The following is an 11,351-nucleotide window of genomic DNA, read 5'->3' as shown; positions in this document are numbered from 1 at the left end:
GAGTTGCAGGGTGATATGGCTGCTGGTAGTAGCTGCTGCAGTGATGTTAGTAGTTGTTATCAGTAGTAGGATCAGCTGCAGTATTATTAGCAGTAGGAGCAGTATTGGTACACTCCGGACTGGGCTCTGGATTTAGAATCGCCTGTTCACCTATTCATCATCATCATCATCGTCATCATCATCTTTATTTTATACAGCGAAATCCGATGCGTCCGGCCGCCGCAGTGGGAGACCGAGATCTTGGGGTCACTGTTGGCACATTCAACACCCACACGACCCCGACACGCTGAATAGCCACGACAGGTGACAATGAAATGTGTTTTTTCATTGAAACGTCTGGTCGGTTCTGGGGGGTGCTAGCGCTGGCTATTGGTCGGGGGGTCGCTTTTATTGAACCCGGACCGCACGGACTCCGGCTGCGAGCGCTGGGTCGGTTTAATGGCCAAGGGAGGAGCCGAGCTGAGCTTCATCACCAGGACAGAAAGCATGGTGAGTTCGCTCGTCTCTGTGTCTTTGCCTCGTCGTCATTGTCATCGCTAGAGTGCAGCTGTTGTTTTTCGTAGAAGCGGTGGCTTGCCGTTACAGTGTAAAAACGTAGGAAAATAACAATGGATTATTATTATTAATAATAATTAAACGACCTCTTTTTCACAGCATATGACATCGTTTTCAATTTTTAATAAGCGCGAATCGGTGCGTGATTACAAGACGACAAAATCAATGAGTGGGCCTTTGAGACGTGTGAACTGATTTCTGGCTAAAAACGAATTATAATCGGTAATAGCTGAGACAGATGTTTAAGTAGGAGATGGAAATGGGAAAGAGTTTTATCCACTGGTGCGGCGTGTCCCTAAGAGGTCAGGCGAGCGTCGGGCCATTGCATAGTCACGTGACCAGCGAGCCGGCGTTCCAGAACCGGACAGAACCGCGCGCGGCCGTTCTCGCGCTGCGCCCGGGGTCCGCGCGAGGCGCATTGTGCCGCAGCGCCAGTGCTGACCAGCGCAATAGCTCGTGTTCAGGAAGGGCCTCTTCCCAAACAGGGCAGATAAAAGCGAGCCCTGTTTCCAGAGCGTACAAGACAAAGCTGTATGCATCCTTTAAACTGACACACCAACAGTATCAGGGAAAGAAATGACATTTAAAAGCTGCTTTGGTTGCAGCGTAATGACATGTACCCACGTCTGTTATTTAATAACACGTTTTCTGCATGTCTAGGATTATAATAAATTTCCCTCATGGTATGGTTCTTAAAATACATTTAAAAAATTTTCCTTCATACCACATTTCCATAAGAACCCAGCAGCCCGGTCACTCTCTGCAGGGTGTGTCTGAACGCTACGCCTGTCCCATGTTTTACAGAGCGGGGGCTACGATGTCGAGCAGTTCGTCGAGACCCCAGACCCCGACCTGGTCTGCACCATCTGCCGCGGGGTCCTGCGCTGTCCGGTCAGAGTGGCGTGTAACCACGTGTTCTGCAAGAGCTGCATCCTGCAGTGGCTGAAGAGGTAAGACGTCCAGCTGGACAGCGGTCACACAGCAAAAGCCACGCTTCACACGCCGCTGGCCGAGACCGGCCGCCAACCTGCTCTGACCGCAGTTTCACTATCTGACCGCCCCCTGGTAGCCGGGTGTAACCGTGTCCTCTGCAGGCAGGAGAGCTGTCCGTGCTGCAGGAAGCCGGTCACCGCCAGCATGATGTTCGTGATGTACAAGCTGAGCAAGTCCATCAGCCGCTTGAGAGTGAAGGTAAGGAGCTACAGCTGAGAACCTCCTGCTTTACTCCAGCCTCCCCTGTCAGACACCCTGACCTCACGGGTCAGACGTGACACTCCGAGCGTCTCCAGCGTCATCCGTGAGCCACAGACTCGAGGACACTGTCTGTCCTGTGGTGAAGGGCACTTTCAACTGCATGCAGGAGGGCAGGAGGGCAGGAGGCACGTCTTTACATGAATGGTTGTAGGGGTCAGGAACAAGTCGCCCAGCTAGGAAGCAGGGGGATGAGACACCACCGCTAGTCTTTGAGATCAGATTTTTGAATTTTGATTTTAACAAGGCACCTCAGGGTAAACAAGGCGTTCGGACCAGAATTCTGCGCCGAACCGTATGACCCAAATCAAAGCCGCTGTTCTGTAGCCCGAGCGCTCGGCTCTGCCCTCGGTCACCCCGCTGTCTCTCCGCCCGCAGTGTGGCAACGAGGCCAGCGGCTGCGCGGCCACCTTCCCCCTGGCGGACCAGCACTGCCACCGCTCCAGCTGCCCCTTCGAGCCGGCTGCCTGCCCGCACGAGGGCTGCGGCGCCCAGCTCCCGCGCCGCGACCTGCCGGCCCACGCCCTGCGCTGTCGGCACCGGCAGGAGCCCTGCCCGCTGGGCTGCGGCGAGGTGCTGTCGCGCCAGAGCCAGGCCGGGCACAACTGCTACCAGCAGCTGCGGCGGGCGTGCGCGGCCCAGCGCCAGGCGCACCGCGCCATCGTGGCCACGCTGCAGAGGAAGATGAGGAAGATGCAGAGCACCATGGAGCAGATGAAGAGGCAGGTGGCCCTGATCTGCGAGAGCCTGGAGGTCGCGGACGACGGCGAGGAGCCCGCAGGAGAGGGCAGCAGCAGCGCCGGCTCTTAGGACTCGCCGCCGGGCTCGCTGGGGGAAATGCCTCTTCTGGGCGGTGTGGTCGCTTAGCGACCAGCATCGCTGCCCCGCAGCTACGGGGGCCTGCGCTCAGTTCCAGGCCTGGGGTGCTGTCTGTATGCTCTCCCTTTATTCAAATGGGCTTCCTGCCACAGCCTACACTCAGGTTAACTGGCTCTGGGGTGAGTGTGCTTGTGTCTGTGTGTGCCCGGCGATGGAGTGGCATCCCGTGCTGGTTGAACCTTGTGCCTGCCATCTGCAGAGATGGGGTCGGGCTCTCCTGCCACCCTGCACTGGAAGAAGCAGTCAGAAAATGGATGGGCGGATTTTTCTTACTGAACTGGGGGGATTAGTGGGCGTGAGACTAGAGACTATGGCTCTTAGAGATGATCAGAAATCACCCAATTGCCAGTCAGGGGACAGCTACTTCCTTCTGAGTTTAGAAATCAGATCGAGACACTGTACACGAGATTTACTTTGGTGCCGTCTAAGGAAACAAGATTTAAGACTTGAGCCTTGAGTGCCGACTCAGTCGCAGGTCAAAACCCCTCCTACACAGTTGACCACAAGACAAGGTCAGGGTTCGAGTCACCCACCGAGGACTGCTGTAAGAATCCCACCTGTCTTCCTCTGCAGAACCCTTCACACAGTCACAAAGTTCAATCAATATACGTTTTAAAACAAGTTTTATTGGTACAAATCACAGTATTACATAAAATCCCAAAATGAAACAGTATCCTTATATTAATCCCTCCTTAGATTATCATCATTCAGCAGGATTAAATTATAATTAGAATTGTGATTAAATGTTTACATCATTGTTTCTGGAATTTTTTTAATGAAAAAGACCCATGAAGAATAGCATTTGAGTGCACAAATTAACACGCAAAATATCAAGATAAAGTGCTTGAAGATGTGAATATTAAATAGAAAAAATATAAATAACACCAATGAATGTTTTCAATGTGGATTTACTCTGTACCATGCGTGAATTAAAGAATGGTTTTGCAAGGTAATAAATGGTTTTTAAACACACTTCTGTGTGTACTTGTCATCAAGTCACCCTGAGTCAAAGCTGCGATAATGTTCTACTGGGATCACTGTATTGCAAGTGTGCTGCATCTCTGACCACGATCTTGGCCTGATGTCTCCAATCAAAGCCCTGGGGGCCATGATGTCTCTAGGTCTTCATCCATACTTCGCTCTTAACAAGCAAAATCATCTGGTTTCCCATCTGGGTGGAAAGCAACAGGATTTGTCGGGAGCAAGGTCTGGCTACGGAGTGGATCAGGCAGTGCTCAGGAATCACAGTTCCTCTTGGCCCCCTGCCCTTGGTGGTCTCGGAGGAAGGAAGGACTGTTGGGAAGAACTGCACCTCTTACTCAGGGAGACCACACCCTCCCCAGAAGCAGCTCGTTTGCCTGGTGACTAGTCGAACAGGCGCAGGTCCCCCCAACCCCCCCCAGTGTGGCACTTCTGATCTTGCCACCCACAGGGGACAGCAGGACCCCCATTTTCAGAGACTCCTGTCAGGTCCCAGCTTGTCAGGAACAGCACAGAACGTGCGGGCTCGCCCGACACAGTCCAGCAGGTGGGCTTGGGCTGCACCTTGCACGGAAACTGTCTCGCCTTTTAAAGCGCTTGGACTTCAGCTTCGCCTGCAAATACTGGGAAATAAGACCCTCTGTAAGATCACAGGTCACCTCTGACCCACTCCCTGCCTTCTTCAGCAAATTCCCAAGCGATGGTGCTCCTCTGCTTCTCCTGGACCGCTGTCAGGGAGTGAGAAAAGCCTGGTTCCAACACAGCCCGACAGCTCCTCGTCAGAACACGTGTGGGGGTTCCCCGTTGTCACAAAGGACAGAGAAGATGCTGTGGCAGAACGCAGCCCCTACAGTTCAGAAAACAACTACAATTACACGGTTACCAGCCTTTGGCCTTACTAAAGCTCTCCCACCTCCATGCTGGGCGTCACTGTAGGCACATGGGTTTATTTGTCCCGCTACAAAAGCGGGCAAAAAGCTTTATGTACCACCTTCCTGTCGGCACAGTAATCTTACCTGTGACAACTGATACATCACAGGTAATTTTCAGTCTGTGCCAAAAGCTGAAACCTCACTCATGGAAAAACAGCCTGCATTAAAAAGGGCTTAGAAACTTGGGCCTGTTACAGATCTATACCCCTCCCCACGCCTTCACCTGAACTACCAGGCTTGTGAATTCTTTCTTAATTGCACTTGAATGGCGTTTTCTGCCCCAAGTGCTCTGCACATCACAGAGGATCTACTGCATCCATCAGGGAAGAGCAGCACCTGCCTGGGTGACAAGTGGCTCCACTGCACTGCAGATCAGGTGGAGAGGAGAGAAAGTGCCTCACCGACCGAGTTCATGCAGAAGTTAAGAAAGGCCAGACTGCACAAACCCAGAGAGGAAACGAGGGCTCACAACCCTGCTCTTACAAACAATGCACCGGGATCACTAATGGTCAAGCAGTCAGGAACGTGGCTTAACATCCCCTCTGAATAACAGCACAGTGTCTCGTGTCACCATACCAGGGCAGTAAAGGAACAAGTAAAGGTTTATTCCAGGCTGAAAAGAAGAGTGACATTCTGACTGTGAAGCCCTCATCGGGTGTGTTGCCTGGCTCTTTTGTTGTCAGCATGGAATAAACCTTTACAGCTCGTGCATGCTGACACAGCTCCCTACGGGATTTGATACTGGGGCAGGGACTGGGAATTCTGACCCACAGCGCAGCCTGCTGGTCTACCAACACCACTTACAGCATCAGCCCCATTTCTCCCAGGCTTCCCTTCCCAGAAACCGCCGAGAGCGACACAGCTGTAACCGGTTTTCTTCTGTCAGCGACGGAGACAACGAGCCTGGGCCGTTTCCATCTGCCAACAAAGGTAAAGCGAAAACGGTCACACTCAAACCTTCGGCTTTCTGTGGGGCTTCCTCTCTCACTTTGCAGCAAACGTCTGTAGGCACATGGGTTTAATTGCACCACCACATCAGCAGGCAATGAGCTTAAATGTGCCACCTCCCTGTGTGCACAGTTATCTTACCCAGGACGACGGACACGTCCCGGATAATTTTCCGACTGTGCCAAAGTCCAAACTAGTCAAAAGTTTTCTTGAATAAGGGCCTTTGTAACTCGTTTCTAAACATGAACATCCCCCTCATCACGATGTGCCAACGAGAAAAGAAAAAGGCTCAGGTCGGACATTGGTCAGACATTTTTAACACGGCGGGTTTATTCATTAGCAGGCTGCATCATGCACAGCTTCACTTGCCTCGATTACTGGCAGAGGGGAACAGGCCCGTCCCGATCTGCGGCCTGAGCGTATCGGGACACTCCAATCCCTCTCAAGAGGATAAGACGACCGCTTCTTGCGCTTAGACATTTAGCTGCGAACCGTTCGTCTCTGCAAATGAAAAGAGCAACATAACGACAAAGCGGGTAAGTAAAAACAGCGGAAGCGGTTTCATTTCGGTCACCCCCTGCAGAAACAATCATGAAACACTTTCCCTCCGTCTGTTAAATTAGCCAAAAGACAAAACAACAGTGAAAACCAACGACTACAGTAAACCGATGCACTCAATGATTAAGCTTCATTCAAAAGGATCATCAGTCCCTTCACCCCACCACCACGTGGCGATACAGGAACAGAACCAACCTCCATCTTTTAATCCGTGATTTGTGTACCATGCGCACGTAAATGTCTAAATATTTAACGGTCTCGTGTAAGAGTAATTTGTAACCTATCAGAGATGCGCGCAAAAGCCAGTTTTCCTCTAACAAATATTTCTTTGAATTTGCAATCAGGAACACGAAGACTTACGATTTAAGCGCATTTTAACCTCAAATACGGCCTCCCTGTCAGAAAGCGACACTGTATTGACCGAATAATAATAGACCTTTTTCATAAGAATGTAATATTGCAGCAGAACTAAAAAAATAAAAAGAACTAAAACTGATTCACCCACAATTGCCCCGTATTGCAATCAAATGACTTAAAGGACAAATTTCAATGTACATACACACCGTCTTAAAAAAACACGTGCTCTATAAGAAATCCAGGTACAGCGGACAAGGACGAAGAAATTAGAAACTCCAAACGGTGAAGATGACAAACCTTACCCACTGAAAACAACCTGTCCTCCTTCCTTTTCTTAACTGACCGATCTGGCTACCAGTTCACCTCCGCATGGTCCGGGCGGAAGTGGAGCTGTTCCCTCCCCGAAACGTGAATGGACATAACTCCCCATTGGCTGCGGCGCGAGAAGAATGAGTTATACAGGGTCCCGGGGCGCCCGAACTCTCGCGAGCCCCGGACTGCCATATAACGCCCGTGAGCCCAGCGCCCTTCCTTCTTCCTGTTACAGATATCACGTAAGTAGAGTTATCAGCTAGCGGTGCTGGCGAATTCCCCTTTTAATCCTTCACAAATCTCTCACATCCTTGTGTCTATGGCATATACGTTTATAAATCTGTAATAGTTATACGATAATAGGCCGCATTATGCGAATATTGCCGGTATTTGCTCGATAGAGCAGGCTTGACTCTGGAGTAGCCCCTGTGTGCGGTACCAGCCGGCTCCCAGCTGCACAGGCCGCGGTGGCTCGGGTGTCCACACGACCCGTTGCGCTATTTCATGGCAGGTTCAGTTTTCCCTTTCCGGGGTTCGTGTGTGCTGTGAAGGCTACTGCAGGGCTGCGCTGGATCGTGTGGGGATGGTACACATACTCCTTGCAGACCGTAGTGGTTAGTGGTCAAAGGTTAGGCTGCCCCCGAGTAAGTGTCCAGCTTCAGTCTTTTGTAAAACACTTTTTGTAAGACAGTTTGTAACGCTGTCACCGTGGATATGTTACCTAAAGAGTTAAAGCTTGAATTCCCCGTGGAGAAAAGGGGAGATCATTTGAGCTGATCTTTCTGCGTTTTTCAGCGGTTGAGAAATTGCGAGATTAATTTGGTTAGCAAGCTTTACTTTCGAGTCGTGTTATGCGAGTTTCCCCTTTGGCCTGTACCAGCCGTGGGCTGTCAGCGGAGTGTCCAGCATAAATAAGGGCTCGTGTGTGTCCCGTGCTGTTCCTTTGGGGCAGCAGGAGTTGGCATCACTGGTGAGACGAGACCAGCCTCCTGGTCGCTATGCTGTTGGATAATTCATTGATTAGGAGTCTGTTTGACAAGGTGCCGGTGATCCAATACAGGTGGAAACGTGTGCAGGAGATACTGTACCTGGCTGCGTGTTCGGAGATGCGGCTTTTTACATTTTAAACCTTTTCCAAGCATCTTTGACTAACGAGCAGTTTCTTTCCTGACTTACTGAAATCAACACAGCTGTCCTGTTGTTCGGCATCTTTCCGTGTGCGGCCTTGACGGTCATTCTGCTCTTCTCCACAGCAAATGGCGGACGACGCCGGTGGTAGAGGAGGTTTTCGCGGGGGCTTTGGCACTGGGGGCCGGGGGCGCGGCCGGGGTCGTGGCCGGGGCCGTGGAAGAGGTCGGGGCGCCAGGGGTGGCAAGGCCGACGACAAGGAGGTGAGTACAGAGGGGTACCCCACTTCTGTTGCTCCTGGGTTCTGGGCCACTGTCTGTAAAACATTATGAAGTCCAGGACGAAGTTCAGTTACTTAGAATGGGCTTGTTAGTGTTCATTGTGTTTTGAAGGGTGTAAAGTGTAAACTGATTGAATACATTGGAAACTGCACTGGATCTGTGCTGATCGGCAGTCTGAACCAGTTTTAGTGGTTCTGCCCTGAATCTGCATGATAGAAAATCACTCCTGCAGGTCACTTTACAAGAGGAATGTGGTTTTTACTTAAGGTTTCCTAATTAAAACTTGATATGCTAATGTAGTACTTCAATGTGTCTGAGATGAAGCTTTCCATGCAGAGGTGGCATGGTAAGTGTGTGGCCTGTGTGAGGTGCTCTGCCCTGCTAGTGTCTAAGTTGCCACTGTTTCTCCAGTGGGTGCCCGTGACCAAGCTCGGTCGTCTTGTCAAGGATATGAAGATCAAATCCCTGGAGGAGATCTATCTGTACTCCCTTCCCATCAAGGTAAAGCCAGTCTGCTCTGATGCTGAACTCTGCTTAATTCTTTACTGTAAACTGGTGTTTGGTGTGGGTGAGTTTCAGGGGTTTGGGTTACCCCTTTCAGCATTTTAGTCTTGGGGTGATCTTGATTATTCCCCAATTGAAAAAAACAATCAAGTGTCTAGCCCACTTCCTAGGTGTGCATTATGCTAAGCTCTACACTCCCCCTGTCTCCACTGTTCAGTTGGAAAAGTACCGTTTTCTTTGGAAGGACTCTTAACTGATAAGTCTACTTTGGCCTGTCTAGTGTATTTCCAAACCCTGTAGGTGGCAACTAGTTAAATTTGCATTCTTGTTCCTAATGATTGGATTTGTGGTCTCAGGAGTCGGAGATCATTGACTTTTTCCTGGGGTCCTCGCTGAAGGATGAGGTACTGAAAATCATGCCTGTCCAGAAGCAGACAAGAGCTGGTCAGCGAACCAGGTTCAAGGTATGTGGCTCGTGTACATCCAGCCTTTTCTGTGGGTTAGGCAGCAGGTTCCAGGCAGTAGTAAAGGATGCAGTGCCTCTAGTTTTCCACAAAGTTATGTTCTGATCTGTAAGTATGATTTTGAGTTCTGTGGAGTCTATTTTTTTCTAATGTTTCTGCAGAGCTAGTTTTCAGGATTGATGCTGTCGAGGCCAGAAGCAAGAGTATGTAAAATGTATGTTTTCTCTTTCCCCCCCTTAACAGGCCTTTGTTGCTATTGGGGACTACAATGGCCACGTTGGACTGGGAGTGAAATGCTCCAAGGAAGTGGCAACAGCTATCCGCGGTGCCATCATCCTGGCCAAGCTGTCCATTGTCCCTGTAAGGAGAGGCTACTGGGGTAACAAGATCGGAAAGCCCCACACTGTCCCTTGCAAGGTTGGTGTCCCTGGTCCTTAAGCATTTTCTTGTGGGGGGGGGGGGAGGGGGAGCGCATGGGTTCCCTGTTCATTCTGGTGACACTTGGCAATTCCTGCGCTTTAGGCACCAGATAGTGAAGCAGGGAATGAACCCACAGTCCCCTCCCCCTGGTATGCTGACACATGGCGTGCGCTGTGTGCGTTGCCCGTCTGCTCAGTGCTCTTGTTGGGGTTGCCTAGGTGACTGGCCGCTGCGGCTCTGTCCTGGTGCGCCTCATCCCGGCGCCTCGCGGCACTGGCATCGTGTCCGCCCCTGTGCCGAAGAAGCTGCTCATGATGGCCGGCATTGATGACTGCTACACCTCCGCCCGGGGATGCACAGCCACACTGGGCAACTTCGGTGAGTTTGTCAGCACGCCATGCAGACGCCTGAATCCCGTCTCAACATTCACAAAGGTTTTATAGGCACTGGAGGCTGTATCCGAAACTAGTCTGAAACCTTCTACACTAGAAATCTTCCCTTGGTGGATTAAAATGTTGCAGTTGAATTTTGCACAACTTCCTGGCTATTCAAGAAATTGTGGGGGGATTCCCCTGGAGGCTACGTTCTCTTTTAGAGAGCTGGTTTAAGTTCAGCCTTGCTTTTTGGGGTTGAGCAAGATCAATTGTGATGGTGATCTTCACTAAGGAAACTGTTCTCTCAGCTCTGCTCAGTTTTACCTTCTCTGTGGTATTATGGGCATTAATTGGGAGATAAAGTAAATGAGTAATGCACGGCAGATTAACCCCTCCTGTGGTTTTTTCTGTTCCTTATTCTGTGCTCAACATGTTAGATTTTATTATCTCCTTTCCGTCCAGTGATCTGACGATCAATAACTTGGCATTTTGTCTCTTCTGCAGCCAAGGCCACATTCGACGCCATCTCCAAGACCTACAGCTACCTGACTCCTGACCTCTGGAAGGAGACTGTGTTCACCAAGTCCCCATACCAGGTGAGCTCACCTCATTGGGTTGTCATCTCTTTGGTACCGAACTGAAACGGATGTAAAAACGTTGCTCAAGATAAACCTAACCAGCTTTGAAATAACGACATGAGCTTTGTGTTCAGTGGAAAGACCCCACGCTGGTAGGGTTACAAATGCATGGGGGGGTACAAAAGCTAGCTTGTAACTTCTAAAAGCTTTCCTGTTTTAATGTTTTTTTTCCTCCCTTTTCAGGAATTTACTGATCATCTGGCCAAGACCCATACCAGAGTGTCTGTGCAGAGAGCCCAGTCTACTGTTCCAGCATCCTCCTAAACTGTTTCTTTTTTAAGAAAAATAAAAACATCCCAAGTATCAATGTGTCTGTTTTCAAATACTTTTCTTTGGGCCAGCCATGCTATTCTCGGGCAGGATCATTGTTGTGCTGAGAAGGGGAAAGGAAGGAACGGGGCAAGGTTCTGCCTTGTAAAACTTGGTTTTCAATAGCACCTTGAAAAAATAACCTGGATCGGAACTGAAAGAAATTAAAGCAGGTCAACATACACTGACATCTCCATCCAGGGCCTGGATAGAACCAATTTAGCTTGTCCTAGAGATTTGTTTCTATATAGACAAATTCCTCTGTGATCCATTGAACACTTAAAAGGATTCAATTTAAGAAATTCCTTGGTGATAAATTGAACAGATTCCTTGGTGATCATAGTTAATTAAACAGATTACTTACATTTGGTTGGGCATTCTTACAGGTGTTGATCTTCAGGAACAAGTGGCTTCTCTGGGTCTGTATGACCTCCAACATCCCCTATTGTGCTACTGTAGG

The 11,351-nt window shown here is 50.0% G+C and overlaps 2 protein-coding genes, 2 long non-coding RNA genes and 2 other non-coding genes across 9 annotated transcripts; 2 read left to right on the top strand and 4 right to left on the bottom strand.

The window, feature by feature from the left end:
• The first annotated feature begins 134 nt into the window (after positions 1 to 134).
• rnf151 (ring finger protein 151) lies at positions 135 to 3,151 on the top strand. 2 transcript variants are annotated; one of them, XM_088612481.1, is made up of 4 exons: positions 135 to 489; positions 1,360 to 1,505; positions 1,650 to 1,746; positions 2,185 to 3,151. In XM_088612481.1, exons 1-4 carry the CDS (start codon positions 439 to 441, stop codon positions 2,614 to 2,616), a joined length of 726 nt encoding a protein of 241 aa, XP_088468607.1. In that variant the 5' UTR covers positions 135 to 438; the 3' UTR covers positions 2,617 to 3,151. The 2 variants fall into 2 exon arrangements, with proteins under 2 accessions (XP_088468607.1, XP_088468608.1); XM_088612482.1 differs by lacking the exon at positions 135 to 489 and adding an exon at positions 1,129 to 1,238.
• Positions 3,152 to 3,291: 140 nt separating this feature from the next.
• On the bottom strand, positions 3,292 to 6,895 carry LOC148644731 (uncharacterized). 3 transcript variants are annotated; one of them, XR_015928338.1, is made up of 4 exons: positions 6,764 to 6,895; positions 5,688 to 6,047; positions 5,403 to 5,516; positions 3,292 to 4,513 (listed from the first exon to the last, which is right to left on the bottom strand). It is a non-coding gene; the product is annotated as an uncharacterized LOC148644731 (long non-coding RNA). The 3 variants fall into 3 exon arrangements; XR_015928337.1 differs by having other exon boundaries at positions 5,916 to 6,047; positions 6,764 to 6,894; XR_015928336.1 differs by having other exon boundaries at positions 5,403 to 6,047.
• On the bottom strand, positions 4,594 to 5,396 carry LOC148644733 (uncharacterized). Its single transcript, XR_015928339.1, has 2 exons — positions 5,058 to 5,396; positions 4,594 to 4,844 (listed from the first exon to the last, which is right to left on the bottom strand). It is a non-coding gene; the product is annotated as an uncharacterized LOC148644733 (long non-coding RNA).
• LOC148644734 (small nucleolar RNA ACA64) lies at positions 4,595 to 4,721 on the bottom strand. Its single transcript, XR_015928613.1, has one exon. It is a non-coding gene; the product is annotated as a small nucleolar RNA ACA64 (small nucleolar RNA).
• On the bottom strand, positions 5,599 to 5,726 carry LOC148644732 (small nucleolar RNA ACA64). The gene has a single exon (XR_015928614.1). It is a non-coding gene; the product is annotated as a small nucleolar RNA ACA64 (small nucleolar RNA).
• Positions 6,896 to 8,026: 1,131 nt separating the features above from the next.
• On the top strand, positions 8,027 to 10,885 carry rps2 (ribosomal protein S2). Its single transcript, XM_088612479.1, has 7 exons — positions 8,027 to 8,164; positions 8,594 to 8,683; positions 9,043 to 9,150; positions 9,394 to 9,567; positions 9,789 to 9,948; positions 10,449 to 10,540; positions 10,766 to 10,885. Exons 1-7 carry the CDS (start codon positions 8,030 to 8,032, stop codon positions 10,844 to 10,846), a joined length of 840 nt encoding a protein of 279 aa, XP_088468605.1. The 5' UTR covers positions 8,027 to 8,029; the 3' UTR covers positions 10,847 to 10,885.
• Positions 10,886 to 11,351: the final 466 nt, after the last annotated feature.

This window comes from Lepisosteus platostomus, chromosome 19 (genome assembly GCF_059453375.1).
Source record: "Lepisosteus platostomus isolate fLepPlt1 chromosome 19, fLepPlt1.hap1, whole genome shotgun sequence".
Classification (NCBI taxonomy): domain Eukaryota; kingdom Metazoa; phylum Chordata; class Actinopteri; order Semionotiformes; family Lepisosteidae; genus Lepisosteus; species Lepisosteus platostomus.
This window is presented reverse-complemented; position numbering and strand designations above follow the sequence as displayed.